General features: G+C 41.6%; 1 protein-coding gene across 3 annotated transcripts in view; it reads left to right on the forward strand.

The window, feature by feature from the left end:
• The window catches only part of LOC124277310 (arrestin red cell-like), a 107,440-nt gene extending 91,871 nt beyond the window's left edge, over positions 1-15,569 (forward strand). For 2 of the 3 annotated variants that reach the window (XM_046712961.1, XM_046712963.1), the window contains exons 10-13: positions 1,290-1,445; positions 10,859-10,945; positions 11,527-11,667; positions 12,603-15,569. In XM_046712961.1, the coding sequence (XP_046568917.1) occupies positions 1,290-1,445; positions 10,859-10,945; positions 11,527-11,667; positions 12,603-12,702 (484 nt within the window). In that variant the 3' untranslated portion in view covers positions 12,703-15,569. The remainder of the gene's footprint in view (positions 1-1,289; positions 1,446-10,858; positions 10,946-11,526; positions 11,668-12,602) is intronic. The other variant, XM_046712962.1, reaches the window with a different exon arrangement.
• The last annotated feature ends 5,249 nt before the right edge of the window (positions 15,570-20,818 follow it).

Consider the following 20,818-nt stretch of genomic DNA (forward strand, 5'->3'; position numbering starts at 1 on the left):
AGGTTCGTACGCTACTGAATCAAAGAAGGCGTACCTGAAACGACAGTCATCCATCACTACGCTGCAATAAATGTTGTATTGCATGCCTCCCTCATCTCATTTGCAGCACAAATCAAATCTGACATTCGTCATTAACTTGTAAAGATAGAATTTTAATATTGTAAAGCTGGTATGACATTGGCTCTGATGTAGCGAACGTAAAGAGTAAAGAACATTACGACATTGTGAAGTCAGTAGAAGGAATTATCGTTTATATATCACCAGCGTGTCTTTGATGTTTGAGTTGTGTGAAACTTTATCATCCAGTAATTTTAGTTATGATGTAACCAGTCATTCCTGCACTATCTCAGGCCATTTTAGTCAGGGAATAACAGTTTATATTACATCATCAGGACAATTATAGCAATATGTATGATATGCTGCAATGAGAATATGTCACACTAGGCATGCTCAGTGTTGATTAATCATTGCCGACATTTTCTACCACAGTATAGAGGATACAGTGTCAAACCTGCCATGTAAAAACTACTTCACACAAAACTAGTCTTCATTTCTTGAAAATGTTTTCGTTTTGCGGAACAAGCAAATGTTGGTGATCTGTAATTTTGTCTTCAGGAGTAAAGGAAAATATCTAATCTAATGTTTTTGGACATAACATGACATATGTAATGATTAGATTTGATTTTTAAAGAATTTGTAAATGTGTCTATATAGGGATATGTTTTCATTAAAAAAAATGCATAGATTTTATTTGAATATAATAATTTTTTCTAAAAGTCATGCATATTTTCTAATTATTTGTATCTTTAATCAATCAGTTTACAATATATTAGAACAAAGACACTATACGTTAATGATTTTTATATAATTGTAAAAAATCTGTGACTATATGTAGATTCTGTGGATTCTGGGTCAGGAACCTAAGCTGGCCATAAAGACAAGCAAATGTGCCGGGTGGTCAAACGATTTGGGGAATTGCGTGTCATCGTACCCTGCATTGACCGTTACTGACGATATCAATCACCGGAATAGTAGTTACATCCTGTTTTCATATTGCTGGAATATTGCCAAGTGCAGGATAAAATAACAAACATGTAAATTTTATGGTTTAGATTTGACCTTGCAATATAGTTTTTATTCATTATTGTTGATTGCACAGGTCGGTTGTTTGACCCCTCGCCGCTTCATTAAAAGATGGTACTTGTTGTTTCCCTGCCTTGCACTCATCACGTGCTAACCCGCATCTAAGTGTTGTACATCATCATAAATAGGCACATTCCCCTGTGTTGTAATTCCAGAGAGGGTTTCCCCATCCAGCCAAGCCAAACAGGCTTCTGCAAGGTCTATCACTTAACCCCTTTACTATCAAACAACCGAGACAAGCGTGGCCTGGCCCTGGACGGCAAGCTGAAGCATGAGGACACCAACCTGGCATCTTCTACAATGTAAGTACTTCTGTGTCAGTCCCTTTAGATACAGGCGAGACAGTGGGGTAGCCTAGTGGTTAAAGCGTTCGCTCATAACACCGAAGCCCCGGGTTCGATTCCCCACATGGGTAAAATGTGTGAAACCCACTTCTGGTGTCCCCTGCCGTGATCTTGCTGGAATATTGCTGAAAGCGGCGTAAAAACCATACTCACTCACTCAGTTACAGGCTGCTGGATTTACCCGTAAAGGTCCGGGTTAGAATCGGTCTTCAGTAACCCATGCTTGTCGTAAGAGGTGACTAACGGGATCCGGTGGTGAGGCTCGCTGACTTGATTCACACGTCATCGTATCTCAGCTACACTGATTGATGCTCATACTGACCACTGGATTGTCTGGTCCAAACTCGATTATTTACAGACCGCCGCCATATAGATGGAATATTGCTGAGTGCGGCATTAAATAAACAAACAAACAAATCTGTAAGTACCTTCTGTTCCAAGCTGCTGGAATATTGCTGAGAGTGCATTAAATAGAAATATACAGTATTGACCAAAGAAAGATGGTTTTTGATGCCATTCTAAGTTACTGAGATTGGTCATTGGTATTTCTACACCAAGTTATTGTGGGCGGTGGGGTATCCGTGTGGTTTTAAGTGTTCACTCATCACTGAAGACACAGGTTCCACACATGGATATGTATAAGCCCAGTTCTGGTGTCCCTTAATATGTGATATTTGCTGATAGGGGCATAAATCATATTCACTCATTAAACAAATCATGGCTCACAAAATTCTTAAACTCAAAAAAGTTGCAGAACATGGCATATAATCTATAGTATTATAAAAGAACAAAGTGTTCTGTGACTTGTTTTCAGTGGTGTATATCACAACAGGAAGGAAGGAATTTCAAACCCGAATGAAAGCCGACTACTTCTAAAATCGTGGTGTTATTTTGTTGAAAAAAGTGTTCAAAGGAATATGAAGCTTTTGAAGTTTTGTTGTGTGTTTTTTTCGGACAGACTTGCCTTCAGGCCCATTAGGTGTTTGATGCTCCCGAGTTGGTGCTTCATTTGTTAAAAATTTGAGACATGTTTGAAGTACCTTGTGTCTGGAAGTGCCTTGTGTCTGGAAGTGCCTTGTTAGTACCAGACATGTGCCCTTCATTATCTGGTGAAATTTGTGAGTGGGTTCCAAGGGGAAATAACTCACGTAAATAATGTTCTTGTACACGAGAGACTTCCTGTTTGGAAGTCTGGACTGATTACATAATATAGTTACGTTTCATCCATCCTCAGTTTGCGGACTTTGCAGGTTAATTAGTTGGAACATCATTAATTAGGCTTATAACATCCCTTAAGTTTGATCTGTTCTACATTTCAAACATATTTATGCCCTGGATGTCACCTCCAGGAACATTTTGAGGATAAACTTTATCTACTAATTAACTGTTATTGATCTGGGCAGACCTAAATATAATAGGATTGTTATTATATGAAATTAATGTATTATTACATGGGGATCTGGGAAAAGTTGACATTATTTCAGGGAGATCAGAGATGAAGTGATGGTTATTACATGGGGATCTGAGATGAGGTGATGGTTATTAAATGAGATCTGACATGAGGTGATGGTTATTAAATGAGATCTGACATGAGGTGATGGTTATTAAATGGGATCTGAGATAAGGGGGTTGTTATTTTAATGGGATCTGGGATGAGGGGATGGTTACATGGGGATGAGTTGATGGTTGTTATATGAGTATCTGGGAAGGGTTGCTATTATGTGTTCGTAATGTAGATACCAAAGAAAAGCCATATAATTGGTAGCCTAGTAGTTGGGCCTATGCTGATCAATGCCATGTTTGATTCTTTGATAAGCACCATGGTGTTTCCCTGTATGTTTCTTCCACTGCATCAAGCTGTCCTGGGTCAGTCACTGCGGTGCCTCTCACTGTAGAGGCAGTCAGACAGCCCATGTACCCTGATGTCTGCAGACAACAGACTCATCTTGTTCACTGCTGTGTCTCTCACTGTAGAGGCAGTCAGACAGCCCATGTACCCTGATGTCTGCAGACAGCAGACTCATCTTGTTCACTGCTGTGTCTCTCACTGTAGAGGCAGTCAGACAGCCCATGTACCCTGATGTCTGCAGACACCAGACTCATCTTGTTCACTGCTGTGTCTCTCACTGTAGAGGCAGTCAGACAGGCCATGTACCCTGACATCTGCAGACACCAGACTCATCTTGTTCACTGCTGTGCCTCTCACTGTAGAGGCAGTCAGACAGCCCATGTACCCTGATGTCTGCAGACACCAGACTCATCTTGTTCACTGCTGTGTCTCTCACTGTAGAGGCAGTCAGACAGCCCATGTACCCTGATGTCTGCAGACACAGACTCATCTTGTTCACTGCTGTGTCTCTCACTGTAGAGGCAGTCAGACAGCCCATGTACCCTGACGTCTGCAGACACCAGACTCATCTTGTTCACTGCTGTGTCTCTCACTGTAGAGGCAGTCAGACAGCCCATGTACCCTGACGTCTGCAGACACCAGACTCATCTTGTTCACTGCTGTGTCTCTCACCTCATCTTGTTCACTGCTGTGTCTCTCACTGTAGAGGCAGTCAGACAGCCCATGTACCCTGACATCTGCAGACCGCAGACTCATCTTGTTCACTGCTGTGTCTCTCACTGTAGAGGCAGTCAGACAGCCCCTGTACCCCTGATCGCCTGCAGACAGCAGACTCATCTTGTTCACTGCTGTGTCTCTCACTGTAGAGGCAGTCAGACAGCCCATGTACCCTGACGTCTGCAGACAGCAGACTCATCTTGTTCACTGCTGTGCCTCTCACTGTAGAGGCAGTCAGACAGCCCATGTACCCTGACGTCTGCAGACAGCAGACTCATCTTGTTCACTGCTGTGTCTCTCACTGTAGAGGCAGTCAGACAGCCCCTGTACCCTGACGTCTGCAGACAGCAGACTCATCTTGTTCACTGCTGTGCCTCTCACTGTAGAGGCAGTCAGACAGCCCATGTACCCTGACATCTGCAGACAGCAGACTCATCTTGTTCACTGCTGTGTCTCTCACTGTAGAGGCAGTCAGACAGCCCATGTACCCTGACATCTGCAGACACCAGACTCATCTTGTTCACTGCTGTGTCGCTCACTGTAGAGGCAGTCAGACAGCCCATGTACCCTGACATCTGCTGACAGCAGACTCATCTTGTTCACTGCTGTGCCTCTCACTGTAGAGGCAGTCAGACAGCCCATGTACCCTGACATCTGCAGACAGCAGACTCATCTTGTTCACTGCTGTGCCTCTCACTGTAGAGGCAGTCAGACAGCCCATGTACCCTGACGTCTGCAGACAGCAGACTCATCTTGTTCACTGCTGTGTCTCTCACTGTAGAGGCAGTCAGACAGCCCATGTACCCTGACGTCTGCAGACAGCAGACTCATCTTGTTCACTGCTGTGCCTCTCACTGTAGAGGCAGTCAGACAGCCCATGTATCCTGACGTCTGCAGACAGCAGACTCATCTTGTTCACTGCTGTGCCTCTCACTGTAGAGGCAGTCAGACAGCCCATGTACCCTGACATCTGCAGACACCAGACTCATCTTGTTCACTGCTGTGTCTCTCACTGTAGAGGCAGTCAGACAGCCCATGTACCCTGACGTCTGCAGACACCAGATTCATCTTGTTCACTGCTGTGTCTCTCACTGTAGAGGCAGTCAGACAGCCCCTGTACCCTGACGTCTGCAGACAGCAGACTCATCTTGTTCACTGCTGTGTCTCTCACTGTAGAGGCAGTCAGACAGCCCATGTACCCTGATGTCTGCAGACACCAGACTCATCTTGTTCACTGCTGTGTCGCTCACTGTAGAGGCAGTCAGACAGCCCCTGTACCCTGACGTCTGCAGACAGCAGACTCATCTTGTTCACTGCTGTGTCTCTCACTGTAGAGGCAGTCAGACAGCCCATGTACCCTGACATCTGCAGACAGCAGACTCATCTTGTTCACTGCTGTGTCTCTCACTGTAGAGGCAGTCAGACAGCCCATGTACCCTGACGTCTGCAGACAGCAGACTCATCTTGTTCACTGCTGTGTCTCTCACTGTAGAGGCAGTCAGACAGGCCATGTACCCTGACGTCTGCAGACAGCAGGCTCATCTTGTTCACTGCTGCTGTCAGACAGCCCATGTACCCTGATGTCTCATCTTGTTCACTGCTGTGAGGCACTGTAGAGGCAGTCAGACAGCCCATGTACCCTGACGTCTGCAGACAGCAGACTCATCTTGTTCACTGCTGTGTCTCTCACTGTAGAGGCAGTCAGACAGCCCATGTACCCTGACATCTGCAGACAGCAGACTCATCTTGTTCACTGCTGTGTCTCTCACTGTAGAGGCAGTCAGACAGCCCATGTACCCTGACGTCTGCAGACAGCAGACTCATCTTGTTCACTGCTGTGTCTCTCACTGTAGAGGCAGTCAGACAGCCCATGTACCCTGACGTCTGCAGACAGCAGACTCATCTTGTTCACTGCTGTGCCTCTCTCACTGTAGAGGCAGTCTGCCCTGGCGTCTGCAGTCTCTCTTGTTCACTGCTGTGTCTCTCACTGTAGAGGCAGTCAGACAGCCCATGTACCCTGACGCCTGCAGACAGCAGGCTCATCTTGTTCACTGCTGTGCTCTCACTGTAGAGGCAGTCAGACAGCCCATGTACCCTGGCGTCTGCAGACCCTGCCATCTGTTCCACTCGCACTGTAGAGACAGTCAGACTCCATCTTGTTCACTGCTGTGCTGTCTCTCACTGTAGAGGCAGTCAGACAGCCCATGTACCCTGACACCCATGCCCTGACTGACTCTGACAGCAGACACCTTGTTCACTGCTGTGCCTCTCACTGTAGAGGCAGTCAGACAGCCCATGTACCCTGACGTCTGCAGACACCAGACTCATCTTGTTCACTGCTGTGCACTCTCACTGTAGAGGCAGTCAGAGCCCATGTACCCTGACATCTGCAGACAGCAGACTCATCTTGTTCACTGCTGTGTCTCTCACTGTAGAGGCAGTCAGACAGCCCATGTACAGACAGCCAGACTCATCTTGTTCACTGCTGTGTCTCTCACTGTAGAGGCAGTCAGACAGCCCATGTACCCTGATGGCAGTCAGACGGCCTGCAGACAGCAGACTCATCTTTGTTCACTGCTGTGTCTCTCACTGTAGAGGCAGTCAGACAGCCCATGTACCCTGGCGATCCCAGTGACGTCTGCAGACAGACTCATCTTGTTCACTGCTGTGCTCTCACTGTAGAGGCAGTCAGACAGCCCATGTACCCTGGCGCCTGCAGACACCAGACTCATCTTGTTCACTGCTGTGCGTAGAGGCAGTCAGACCCTGAGTCCAGACATGTATCTTGTTCACTGCCTCACTGTCTGCAGTCAGACAGCATGTACAGACTCATCTTGTACCCTGACGTCTGCCGTCTCTCACTGTAGAGGCAGTCAGACAGCCCATGTACCCTGATGTCTGCAGACACCAGACTCATCTTGTTCACTGCTGTGCCTCTCACTGTAGAGGCAGTCAGACAGCCCATGTACCCTGACGTCTGCAGACGGCAGACTCATCTTGTTCACTGTGCCATTGACCGAAAACATGAAGGGATAACTCTGAACTTGGTCCTTACTTAAGTCTTGTCAGGTAGGGAAAACAACGTGGATGAACAGCTTTGAGCCATCAGTGGCGATATCTAACATTGATGTGCGTCTAGACACTGTGACGTAGATTACACCAAGTCACTTGCTGCAAACAGATTCATCAGACTAGTATTGATTGGTGCAAACTCTAATCTGCTTGAATATCACTTTGATTTGAAAGATCGATTTTTACACCAGAAAAAAATCATTAGCAGAAAACATGGACCAGCTCATGGAAGTAGATTGTCTCTCATAAATGTAAATGCTATATAACACGTATATTGTAAGATGGAGCTTATGGGTTTGATCATGAAAAGATCATATATATCAGTGGCTTGTCAGTTAAATCACTTATGATCGAACTGCAGATTGGATGGTTGTAACAGTGACGTGTACAAGTTTTAACGGCTTGGCATCATTGATTTGGCCCTCTCCTGAAGCAGAGCTTAGAGAAACATTAGTGTCAGTCATAGATCTTGATGACCTTCACCTGGGTCAGGCCTTTCCCAGAATGCAATAGTGTGCCTATGCCTCGTCTTGTGCAGAGTTGTTTGGGTCAAGGGTTCTGTACGAGGCACAATGATGTGCCTTGTATTTGTATTGTTTGTGTTTTATGTTTTTAGGTTAAATGTTGAATATTACTCTGATTAATTTAAGAAAGTAGAAAACAAGACATTTATCTGCTGTACCAACTCAACTGCAATCATCAGTTTTATAATGAGCTTCCCTTAAAGGTTTTAGTGAGTAACTTCTTTCAGAGGCATTTAGAAGTTGGAACAGTAAGGAAGGATAACAATATATGGATGAACATGATCCATAATAAAGAATAATAGTTGCAATAAAGAAGTTCATCCATATATTGCAGGGCTCGATTTAAAGAAATGAAACCTACTTGGTAGAAACCTTGTTGCATCAGATAAAGACAGGTTGCACCTGCTCCTCACTATATAATCTTGTATAAAATATGATGCTTGAGTTTTGGTAATGATAGTTTAGAACATTATAACAAAAGAAATCTGGGACTGATAAGATTAGTTATCTTACTTCCTAAAATGTCATGAACAGTAAGTCCTTCAGTCACTGCTCATACAGTCATCAGAGTCACTCTTCCAAGTCAGTTCCTCATCATTCTGTTTTCCAGCTGAAGTCTCAAAAATTTAGTTAGACTAATAACTATGTTGCATTGTGTAATATTGGGTTGCACCAGTGCAAGTAACAAAGCACTAAATCGAGCCCTGTATTGTTATCCTTCCTTTTAGTATGTAGCTGAAACACCGTTACAGAAAGAAAGTAATCACTGTAGAATCTGCACTGTATATTTTAACTTCTTTACAAAAGCCCTTTCTCTCAGGAGTATAGAATGAAGAATCTTAATCATAGAAAGTAAAAAAAATAGTCACTTTAAACTTTTGATAGAATGTTGCATGATAGTTGTCCTCTGTGGGCCGAGTGTGCCATCACGGCACTCATCCAGTGAGACACGTAACCAAATAATCATCCACCATGGTATCTATAGGCTAATCTGTTGCCATGGTGACGGAGAATTGCCATTTTCCGTTACATGTTCTACAAAAGTGCCAGAAAGGCAGTTTGAAACAATACCAGTGTTTATGTCAAGATATGTTTGCCTGACCGTGTTTGGTAGGATGAACACAGTGATGTAGGATACTCTTGAGGTGTTACGTGGGAGGAAGGCATCAACTGAATGCGACAATGTTTGCATTTCTTATCAAGACAGTCACACCCTGGCAACCATCAGCTGCGTTGAAAGTTAATTATGTCCATAGCAACTGTCAGTTAGATGGGGTTAGTTACACCCTGGAAACAATTAGCAGGGTTGGGAGGTAATTATGTCCATAGCAACCATCAGTTGGATGGGGTTAGTTACACCCTGGCAACCATTAGCTGGGTTGGGAGGTTAATTATGTCCATAGCAACCATCAGTTGGATGGGGTTAGTTACACCATGGCAACCATCAGCTGAGTTGGAGGTTGATTATGTCCATAGCAACCATCAGTTGGATGGGGTTAGTTACATCCTGGCAACAATTAGCTGGGTTGGGAGGTTAATTATATCCATAGCAACTGTCAGTTGGATGGGGTTAGTTACACCCTGGCAACCATTAGCTGGGTTGGGAGGTTAATTATGTCCATAGCAACCATCAGTTGGATGGGGTTAGTTACACCATGGCAACCATCAGCTGAGTTGGAGGTTAATTATGTCCATAGCAACCATCAGTTGGATGGGTGTTAATTACACCATGGCAACCATCAGCTGAGTTGGAGGTGAATTATGTCCATAGCAACCATCAGTTGGATGGGGTTAGTTACACCATGGCAACCATCAGCTGAGTTGGAGGTGAATTATGTCCATAGCAACCATCAGTTGGATGGGGTTAGTTACACCATGGCAACCATCAGCTGAGTTGGAGGTTAATTATGTCCATAGCAACCATCAGTTGGATGGGTGTTAGTTACTACCTTAGCAACTGTCAATTTAATGGGGGTTGGTTACACCCATAGCAACCATCAGTTGGATGGGGTTGGTTACACCCATAGCAACCATCAGTTGGATGTTTTAATTGATAAGAAATTGAGTGAACAAAGATTTATCTGGTTTTCACCTCTCCCTTCAAAGTGGGCATCATGATGGTGACCTAATCACGCTGACCTGTCTCAAGGGCATGGGTGATGCTAGTGATGCTCATCCTCTTCATCCCTCTGCTTCTCCTAATTACAAGTTGTAGCCCCGAGTGGAGCTGACATCTTTATGTATAGTGATTAAATATATGGATTTTTATGATACCCAAAAATATCATTGATTAATTTACTTTCTTTTTTAACGCTCATCAATTCTCTTTGGATTGTTGAATATTTCGAAAGGTTTAAGTTGGATTGATTGTTTCCTTCAGCACTCCCTCTGATATGTAAATACCAAATATAGTCTAAAAAGAGTTCATGGTACTAATACTTTTAGAAATAAATTTGTCCTGTTATGAACAACATGAGCACACTTACAAGGTCTGAGTATTCTGACACTCTTGTTGGTATGCCGCCTAACTGTATAATGGTTTCGGTTCAACAGGATTTGTTAACATTAGTTTCAGCTGTGTGTGTTTGTAAATTAATGAAGCTTTAATCTCTTATGGAGATGGGGGCAGTGGGGTAGCCTAGTGGTTAATGCGTGTTCACTTGTCACGTCGAAGATCCGGGTTCGACTCCCCACATGGTACAATGTGTGAAGCCCATTTCTGGCATTACCTGCCATGATATTGCTGGAATATTGCTAAAAGCAGCGTTAAATCATACTCACTCACTCGTATTGAAATGTGTCATATGTTTATAGATATGGAAATTTCTCATGCATACTCATAGATAAACACTGTTTCTTGGTGAAAATGTTTAGATTTGACAAGCCGGGGTACTTGTTCAAGTATTGGTTTGTGCAGCAATTTTTGCCAAAACTTGAAACTCAAACCAGTAAATATCTGGTTCTGGATGTGCAGGTCTGATGTTTTAACTGTGAATGTAAATGTACATGTGTACAACCGAAAAAAAAGTGTTCTGGATAAAACATTTTCTACAAACTACTCTACAGATGGTGGGAATGTCTCTCACATTAACCGCTGGTTTGCTATGCCAAGACCCAGTTATTTCTAGGTGAACAGTAATATTACAGACACACGTAAAATAGCATCAAATCACTTTGTGATATTGAATAATGTTTTCTTTACTTAACAGAATGACTGACAGTAGTCAGAAAGAGAGTCTCGGCATCGTCGTCTCCTACAGGGTCAAGGTCAAGCTCATTCTGGGATTTGGATCTGGGTAAGCTGATCGTGCTGTGGCAGTATATATTGAATGATTTAAAGAATTGCTTGCTTCATCTTACAGGTTGAGTGTTAATCTTATCTCTTGTTTCACAACACAGGTAATATATTGTCTTTTGAAGGGTCAGTTATGAAAATGGATTTAATTCAAACAGCTAAAAGTTCCTATCCCATGGATCAGCACACACTAACCCTTGTAATGTGAATGTTATCAGCTTTTAGAGGAAAATGAAATCCAAAATGAAGTTAATTCAGACTTGCTTCATCTTACAGGTTGATTATGTGCTAAATGTGATTAATCTCATAAAATGTTAAAATAATTTGAATTTGAAGGATTAACATAAGTACTATAATTTTGCTCAGAGGTTTCTCCACATGGATAAACACCATGGATCAGCACACACTTGTTATTTTCTTCCCATGGATCATCGTGTCAACATGACTGAATATAACTGCAACAGTGTTCAAGATGACTTGTTATTATCTCTACATGGATAAACGCCAGCTCACTACAGTGTGGGTTTGTGAGATAGGTTGATTTGTTTCATGTATGATAGTGCTGCTTTATCCTGTTTCCAGGGACCTGTCGGTGGAGTTGCCATTCACGTTGACGCACCCCAAGCCCCCAGAGTCCCCACCCCCATCACGCCCAGCAAGTCTGGTGCCCGCAGAAGGGGGAGACGCTCCAGTCGACACCAACCTCATACAGCTCGACACAAAGTCAGTTACCTCCCTTTGTATAATGTTACTTTGTACCTGCTCTCATAGTGTAATGTTACTCTATATTTGTAATGAATTGCTGGGGCGGTGGGGTAGCCTAGTAGCGTTTGCTCGTCACACCGAAGACCCGGGTTCAATTCCCAACATGGGTACAATGTGTGAAGCCCATTTCTGGTGTCCTGGAATTCCTTTGTTTGATTCAGTCATTGTGGGTTTGAAGAGGTGATTTATGGGATCGGGTGGTCAGGCCCGCTGACTTGGTTGAGGTGAGGTGATATTGGGTTTAATGTCGTGCTTGAGAATATTTCGCTCATATGACGACGTGCATGTGTGTGTATGTGTATGTGCGGCTGCTTGTACTAGCCCAAACCTTAAGCTGGTTTTATAGTGCTAGCCCACTGAGATACCATGCCGCAGTGAAGCATGAATACCCCACTCAGACACAGTATACTGACTCCGAGCCGACCAGTCCTTGTTGTACCCATTAATGCCGAGCGCCAGGCAGGGACCAACAAGTACCATATTTTAACGTCTTTTGGTATGACGCGGTCGGGGATCGAACACGCGACCTTCCGCTCTCCGGGCGGACCCTCTAACCACTACACCACGGAGGCGGTCGACTTGGTTGATGCATGTCAACATTTCCCAGTTGCATAGATCGATGCTCATGAGGTCAATCACTTGATTGCCTGGTCCAGACTGGGCCATTGTTATTCACCACCCATTGTTGTAGAGCTGGAATATTGTTGGATACAAAACACTTAAACCAAGCCCTACATACATATCCAATAGCTGTTGCAGTAACGTTGTATTACACATGTAAATAATATTCAAAGTTTATTATCTATAAAATGATAAAATAAATTAGTTCTGTTAAAACCTCATCAATGTATGTGTTGAACAATCGCTATACTGTTGATATATTATGATTTCAGCGGAGAGGCATTCTATGGCGACAAGGATGACGACTTTATATTCGAGGACTTTGCTCGCCTTCGCCTCAAGGGCCACGAAGGAGATGACACAGAGGCCTAACCACCCCCAAACCCAGAAATGTACTGATTGTGTGATTACAGCACCGAATGTCAAGCTCAAGGGGGGATAACCCACGACAAGTGAATGAGTGGGCCTTTGGAGTTATCTCCCCTCCAGCTCCTAAAGCTATAGTGTTTTTATTGAAGACAGACCCTATTTATGCTAATAACTGTACAAGAAGATGTTTGTGGATGTTAGCTGTACTAGCCTCACACGGTGGCCATCTTGTGCTGGCGGCCAACAACTGTTCCCTAAGCTTGTTGAAGTGCATTTATTATAATGGCAGAGTGATATGATACTTCCCTCCCAACTTACTATATATCGCATTGAACATTGCAAAAGCTTTTCTAGGATTTTTGTTCTTGTTTTCAGACAGACACAACTTTTAGTTTAGTATGAGCGATGTATTCTAATTGTGTAATAGATTTTGATTTTAAAGAAATATTTTCTGTCAAATGGTGACATGGACCCAAAATTTACACAGCGTCTCTACCAAAAATTCAAATAATGTGTTTGGTTTCTATTCTTTGAAACATCAACATACGCATGCAAGCTATTGTTACAGCTTTTAATCAGTGAAGACAATGATGACTGTCTCATCGGGAATACTCATTGTTTAATGCAGATGGACTAATAGTATCCATGAAGGTTATTTATAGATATGAAATGTGTTCAAATCCAAATCTTTCCTACTTAAAGTTTTAACATGAATGGAATTTCTCAAAACCCATTCACAAGAGACCACAGTGTAAGGTGTATATTTATGTCTAACTACTGATCTGAAAACGGGTATATGTTCATGAGCATCCAAGGGAGACAACTCTAGGATCAATCGCTACCAAAGTATACTGGAATTCTGTGTTTGCGCTTTGTCCTAGTAAGAATCTATCCAAACCAATCTTTATAATGACTGAAGTTAAATTTGTCCAACTTAAACTAGATTGTCTGGAAATATTTTCCGAATTTTTCATTTTATATTAATTTTTCACAAGTTCTGTTCCATGTTTTGATGTTGTTTGTTTATGACAAATAGAATTATACCTCTGGATGTCTCACTCAAAATGAAGTTAGTGGGAGTTGACTTTTTTGTATAACCCATGCTTGTAATGGCTATTGTTAAAATGTCACACAAATATGTATCTTCATTTCTTTATGAAGAAAAAAGCATACCTGCATGGATGTGTTTTCATTCGTTGGGTGTTGATGTTGGTTGAAATAGTTACGGGGAACTGGTCTGTATCTTACTGGAAGATGCAGTTAAAGCTCTCAGTTAAATATTGTCAACAAAATTTGTACGTTTGATAATGTTTGTCAAGTACGCAAATGGTTAGTGAGTGAAAGCAGACTCACTTGAGTTGTGTCCCTTTCTTCAGCAAATGTCCTTGACCTTTGTCAAAATGGTTGCAGTATGCTGCAGATGAAACTGATGATGTATTGATAAAGTTACGAGTTACACCACACCCATCCATCTTCAAAGACTGATCAATATTGATATTAGCTTACATTGGATGGATCTTATATTAAATTGGTTCATGTGACAGTTTTATCAAATCTTAGTCATTTTAGGGTAAGTTTGATTACTTGACAAAATTAGCGAGATTCCCTTGAAACGTCTGGTGTGTACAAAATGTCATCTGGTTATTTGTCAAGTTTATTTATTTTATACTTGTTTTATTGTTTGTAATGGATTCATGTGCGATCATTTGTTATACTTTATTCATGTCTTGTTGAAGGTTGTTTTGTCAGTAAGGAGAAAGAATCTGCAACACAAACTAGAATGTTTTTTTACAAGTGTAAGAACATGTGTATGTCTTTGTAAAGTAAAACTTACAGGTAATGTGACTGAACGTCATTGTAGATTACAGGAGACTGAACTCTGGTCAAACAATTTGCGCAAAGATCATGATCGTCCTGTAAAGATTTTCAGAAATCATGAATCTTATTTAGCCTGGTTTGGCCTGGCTGGTTTACGGATATTTTTCAGAAAGATCTTGGTCAGTATGTGGAAATAGAAATAAAATGGAAGAATTAGAATGTCTGGGTAGTGTGCATTATTTATGAAGCCAAAGGTTGCAGATAGATATATTGTAAAAAAACAGAGCGTCAATTCAACTATCAGGTTCAGTTGGTTTCCGCCATTCTTCTATACTTTGTTAAGGTCCATGAATCCCGAAAACCAATTTCTTCAAGAGTCTTGCCTAATGGGCTGTGAGTCCGTATCACATGGGCTGCTGGTATGTTATGACTTGTTTTGGACCAGTGTGAAATATGGACTTACACCATGTATGGCCACAACAAAGTAATGATTTATCATACGGTTATTTTTCCCAGAGTGTGGATAAATAATTATTTTTGAATGGCATTGTTTTGGAAGCGTGAATGATTTGAGAATCCAAAGAACATGTCTTGTTCATGATGACTTTACAAAGCAATGGTAGTCGTAGACCAGTGAATCAAGACCAGTGAAACAGTCAAACCGGTATTATTCAGGTGAAAATATTTTCTAGTATGTTAAAACAATCACTTTTACCAGATCATAACAATTAATATTAAACCGAAGCGAGAGATTTTGCACGGATTGAGTGTGAATATATTTTGAGGGACAACCTTTCTATATGACTAGTTCAATGTACTGTTGTTTTCATTCTGAATGGTTCGAATTTGATTAAAAAAAACTTGTCTGAATTCTGTAAAAAACGTTCTGAAAGCTCTCCCAATTCGTCGATGTGCTTTTTTGTGTTCTGTTTATCACCGCAGGTTCTCAAATATGGAGACAAGTGCAATGACATGTGAAACATGGTTACACATACTTGTGACAACGTTTCCAATCAAGGTACCTTTTATTGAATAAATATTGTTAGACTTTGTGACAAGAATATTTTGTTGTTTATCAAGTTGGTACTGATTAGGGCTTCAATAAGTGAGTTAGTTTTTAGTTTTACGCTGCATTCTGCAATATTCCAGCTATATGGCGGCGGTCTGTAAATTGAGTCTGGACCAGACAATCCAGTGATCAACAGCATGAGCATCAATCTATGCAATTGGGATATGATGACGTGTCAACCAAGTCAGCAAAGCTGACCACCCAATGCAGTTAGTCGCCTCTTACGACAAGCATGGGTTACTGAAGATCAATTATAATTCACAGGTCGGCTGCAATGAATCCACTATGAGGTGAATATGATACATATAATGAATACTGGGTACTGAGTACAAATATTGCAAATACTTGTCAGCATTTGATGTATTATTCAGTTTAATCAGAACAAAATACATTTATTTCACATCTTTTTACCATTTTTGACAGCGTTCATTTATTACCAGTGAACTGCTGTCAGATTAAATATAAAAGAGTGTTAACTATCATCCAGACTGGTGTGGATATATTCCATTTAGCATATTTCGTTCTGATAAATAACACTCAGATTCAAGTAAAACACTCTCTTTTAAAAATTCATAAATGTTTGATTCTAGTGATGTTGAGTAATGAATTGTTCTGATGGAAGGGATTCACCGTATACGCGAGCAAATCATACTGATGCTGCTTGCAACAGTGTTGACAGAAGGTCATTTGTATGTTCTTAATGTTAACGGGGCGGTGGGGTAGCCTAGTGGTTAAAGCGTTGTCTCGTCACGCCGAAGACCCGGGTTCGATTCCCCACATGGGCACAATGTGTTAAGCCCATTTCTGGTGTCCCCCGTCATGATATTGCTGGAATATTGCTAAAAGCGGCGTAAAACTTAACTCAGTCAGTCAGTCTTAATGTTAACAAATGCAAGAGGACTGCTACACTATAGAGATTATGTTGACCAAACAACAGAGAAACTCGCTGCAACCAGTGGAGCTTCAAATACAAGTGCATGAGTCAGTGAGATGGGTTTTGCACTCCTTTAGCAATTTTTCTGCAATATCTGGGGACACTAGAAATATATTGTACACATAGCGGGTATGTTGCATATAGCTGATATATTATTATTGCACACACAGCCATCATATAGCGGTTATATAGAACACACAGCCATCATATAATGGGTATATAGCATACACAGTCATGAAGAGGATTTACTGCATGCACAGCCATTATATAGTGGGTATATTGCCCACACAGCCATCACATAGCAAGCATATTTCACACAGCCATCACATAGCGGGTATATTTCACAAACAGCCATCACATAGCGGGTATATTTCACAAACAGCCATCACATAGCGGGTATATTGCACACTCAGACATCATATAGCGGGTATATTTCACAAACAGCCATCACATAGCGGGTATATGCACACTCAGACATCATATAGCGGGTATATTTCACAAACAGCCATCACATAGCGGGTATATTGCACACTCAGACATCATATAGCGGGTATATTGCACACTCAGACATCGTATAGCAGGTATATTGCACACTCAGACATCGTATAGCGGGTATATTTCACAAACAGCCATCACATAGCGGGTATATTGCACACTCAGACATCATATAGCGGGTATATTGCACACTCAGACATCATATAGCGGGTATATTTCACAAACAGCCATCACATAGCGGGTATATTTCACAAACAGCCATCACATAGCGGGTATATTGCACACTCAGACATCATATAGCGGGTATATTTCACAAACAGCCATCACATAGCAGGTATATTGCACACTCAGACATCATATAGCGGGTATATTTCACAAACAGCCATCACATAGCAGGTATATTGCACACTCAGACATCATATAGCGGGTATATTTCACAAACAGCCATCACATAGCAGGTATATTGCACACTGAGACAATATAATGGGCATATTGCACATCAGCCATCATTGAGCAGGTATATTACACAGACATCATATAACGGGTATATTGCACACACAGCCATCATTGAGCGGGTATATTGCACACTCAGACATCATCTAATGGGTATCTTGCACACACAACCATCACATAGCAGGTATATTGCACACACAGCCATCATTGCGCAGGTATATTGCACACACAGCCATCATTACGCAGGTATATTTCACAAACAGCCATCATTGAGCAGGTATATTTCACACAGCCATCACATAGTCACGCAAAATCTATACTCAGACATCATATAATGGGTATATTGCACACAGCCATCATATAACGGGTATATTGCACACAGCCATCACATAGCGGGTATATTGCACAGATATAATGGGTATATTGCACATACAGCCATCATTGAGCGGATATATTGCATACATAGCCTTCATTGAGCGGGTATATTGCACTCACAGCCATCATTTAGCGGGTATATTGCACACAGCCATCATATAGCGGGTATACTGCACACAGCCATCATATAGCCGGTATATTGCACACAGCCATCATATAGCCGGTATATTGCACACAGCCATCATATAGCCGGTATATTGCACACAGCCATAATAGAATAGAATAGAATAGAATAGAATAGAATAGAATAATACTTTAATGCCTTTTCAGGAATTTGTGTTACATCAGCAGAGCTACTGACACAATAGAGAGATACCAAACATATTTACATAAATTCTTTGATTTAGGCATCTTCACATTGGTTTAAGAGAGATATGGTACTTGGAATAAAGGATGTACGGGCTCTATTAGTTTTCACAATTGGAACTTTGTAGCGGCGGCCTGAAGGGAGGAGGTTGTATTCCGAATTTAAGTAGTGAGTATGGTCAGATATGATTTTAACAGCTTGATTCACGATTTGCAGCTCATATATTGATGATAAACATTCAATCTGACTCCAGCGATTTTACTTGCAGTGTTAACAATTTTGTCTATTTTAGATTTGAGATGAACTGAGAGAGACCCGTACCAACAATGGAAGGAAAAAATTAAAATACACTGAATAAATGCTACATAAAAAGATGACATCACAGATGGGTTAACATTAAAAGATATGTTTAGGCATGAGATGAAGATGTTGACACTTTTTGTATAGGGCTTCAGTGTTAGAGTTCCAGTTCAGCTTAGAGTCAATGAAGGTTCCCAGATACTTATACTCCGACACCGTCTCAACACATTCACCGTTGATTATCACTGGAAGCATTTCTGTGGGTTTACTTCCTTTGTTTTTGTGACATTTAAGAGTAAGTGGTTTTCTGCACACCAAGTCGTCAAATGATTAATACAGTTCTTCAGAGTCAGTGTCGTTCAGTTTGCGGACAATTGCTGCATCATCTGCGAACTTTACAGTTGAACAGGTTGAATTCGAGCTTGCACAATCATTAGTGTAGAGGGTGAAAAGAACAGGAGATATTACACAGCCTTGTGGTGCACCAGTGTTGCTGGTCCGTTTACTCGATACAGCCCCGTTAACCTTCACGTACTGCTGTCTGTCCACAAGAAAGTTTTCGATCCACTTGATGTGGTATCAGTTAATGCCCATGTCTAACAGTTTCTGTATCATGATATGTGGCTGGATAGTGTTGAATGCAGATGAAAAGTCAACGAAGAGGATCCTGATGTATGACTTTGGTGTCTCTAGATGTTTATAGACAAACAGCAATCATATAACAGGTATATTGCACACAGCTATCATGTAGCGGGTATATTGGACAAACAGCCATCATTGAGCGGGTATATTGGACAAACAGCCATCATTGAGCGGGTATATTGCACACAGCCATAATATAGCGTGTATATTGCACACAGCCATCATATAGTGTGTATATTGCACACAGCAATCATATAACGGGTTTATTGCACACAGCAATCATATAGCGTGTATATTGCACACAGCCATCACATAGCGTGTATATTGCACACAGCAATCATATAACGGGTTTATTGCACAGCCATCATAGCAGGTATATTGGACAAACAGCCATCATTCATCATTGAGTTGGTATGTTGCACACACAGCCATCATTGAGCGGGTAAATTGCACACACAACCATCATATAGCGTGTATATTGCACACACAGCCATCATATGGCATGTATATTGGACAAACAGCAATTATATAGCGGGTATATTGCACACAGCCATCATATAGCTGGTATATTGCACACAGCCATCATATAGCAGGTATATTGCACACACAGCCATCATATAGCGGATATATTGCACACAGCCGTCATATAGCGGGTATATTGCACACAGCCATCATATAGCAGGTATATTGCACACACAGCCATCATATAGCTGGTATATTGCACACATGGATGAAAAAGCAACACAGATTAGATATCTAATAATTTATGATCTGTGGAGTGACACCTCTCGCAGAAACAATACTTATATTATAAAAGGTGTGTTATGAAAACAAGATAATAACAAGTTCTCGGAACTAAAATCATGAAATAAATGACAGTGACAACAGAGTCCTTGTCCAGTCACAACAGGGATATACATACTACTCAAAACAAGTCAGAGAATATTCATATAACTGATTAATAGGGCAGGCCTTTTACTTCTTCTTCTTCTGAGTGGTATACACTGCAGTCACCACTGTCACACCTGACCATGAGTGTGCACTGGGCGTATTTACAAGATGATATGAACAAGCATATCATGTACATGTTCTTCACATTAACAGGGCTGCATGGACAGTGTCAGATTCCATGATGCAAGACAAGAGCTGTCCGTGTGTGGAGATGTTGACTGGGCCTATATTCAGAGGGATTGTGAGAACAAAAACAGGGGAGGCAACTGTTCAGTTAGGCGATATTGAGACGCCAATCATTTTTACAATACAACTTGAAATTTCATCAAAATTCTACCTATACAATTTATTCAACAAAACATTTCATCAATCTTTTCAGAACACAAAATGAAAACTGGCCGTCTGGGTGAAAATGTTGAAGGTCAGGCTTGAGCTCATGAAATGTAGGCATGTAACAAGATCACACCAGGGTACAAGCCATCACAGCAGCTTGATCACAAGAGTTAACGTCTGTCTGTCTGTCTGTCTGATCACAACACTGTAGCATCATGTGTAGCCATTCTATGACTGTTTTTTTCACAGGACATGGTAACATGTTTTTCATTTGTTCTGTATCTCTGTTAACCTAATATTACAGTGAGTGAGTATGATTTTACAGCAATATTCCAGCCACATCACTGCGGGGACACTAGAAATGGGCTTCACACATTGTACC

This window comes from Haliotis rubra, unplaced genomic scaffold (genome assembly GCF_003918875.1).
Source record: "Haliotis rubra isolate DU_JTF1 unplaced genomic scaffold, ASM391887v1 Scf22, whole genome shotgun sequence".
In the NCBI taxonomy this organism is placed as follows: domain Eukaryota; kingdom Metazoa; phylum Mollusca; class Gastropoda; order Lepetellida; family Haliotidae; genus Haliotis; species Haliotis rubra.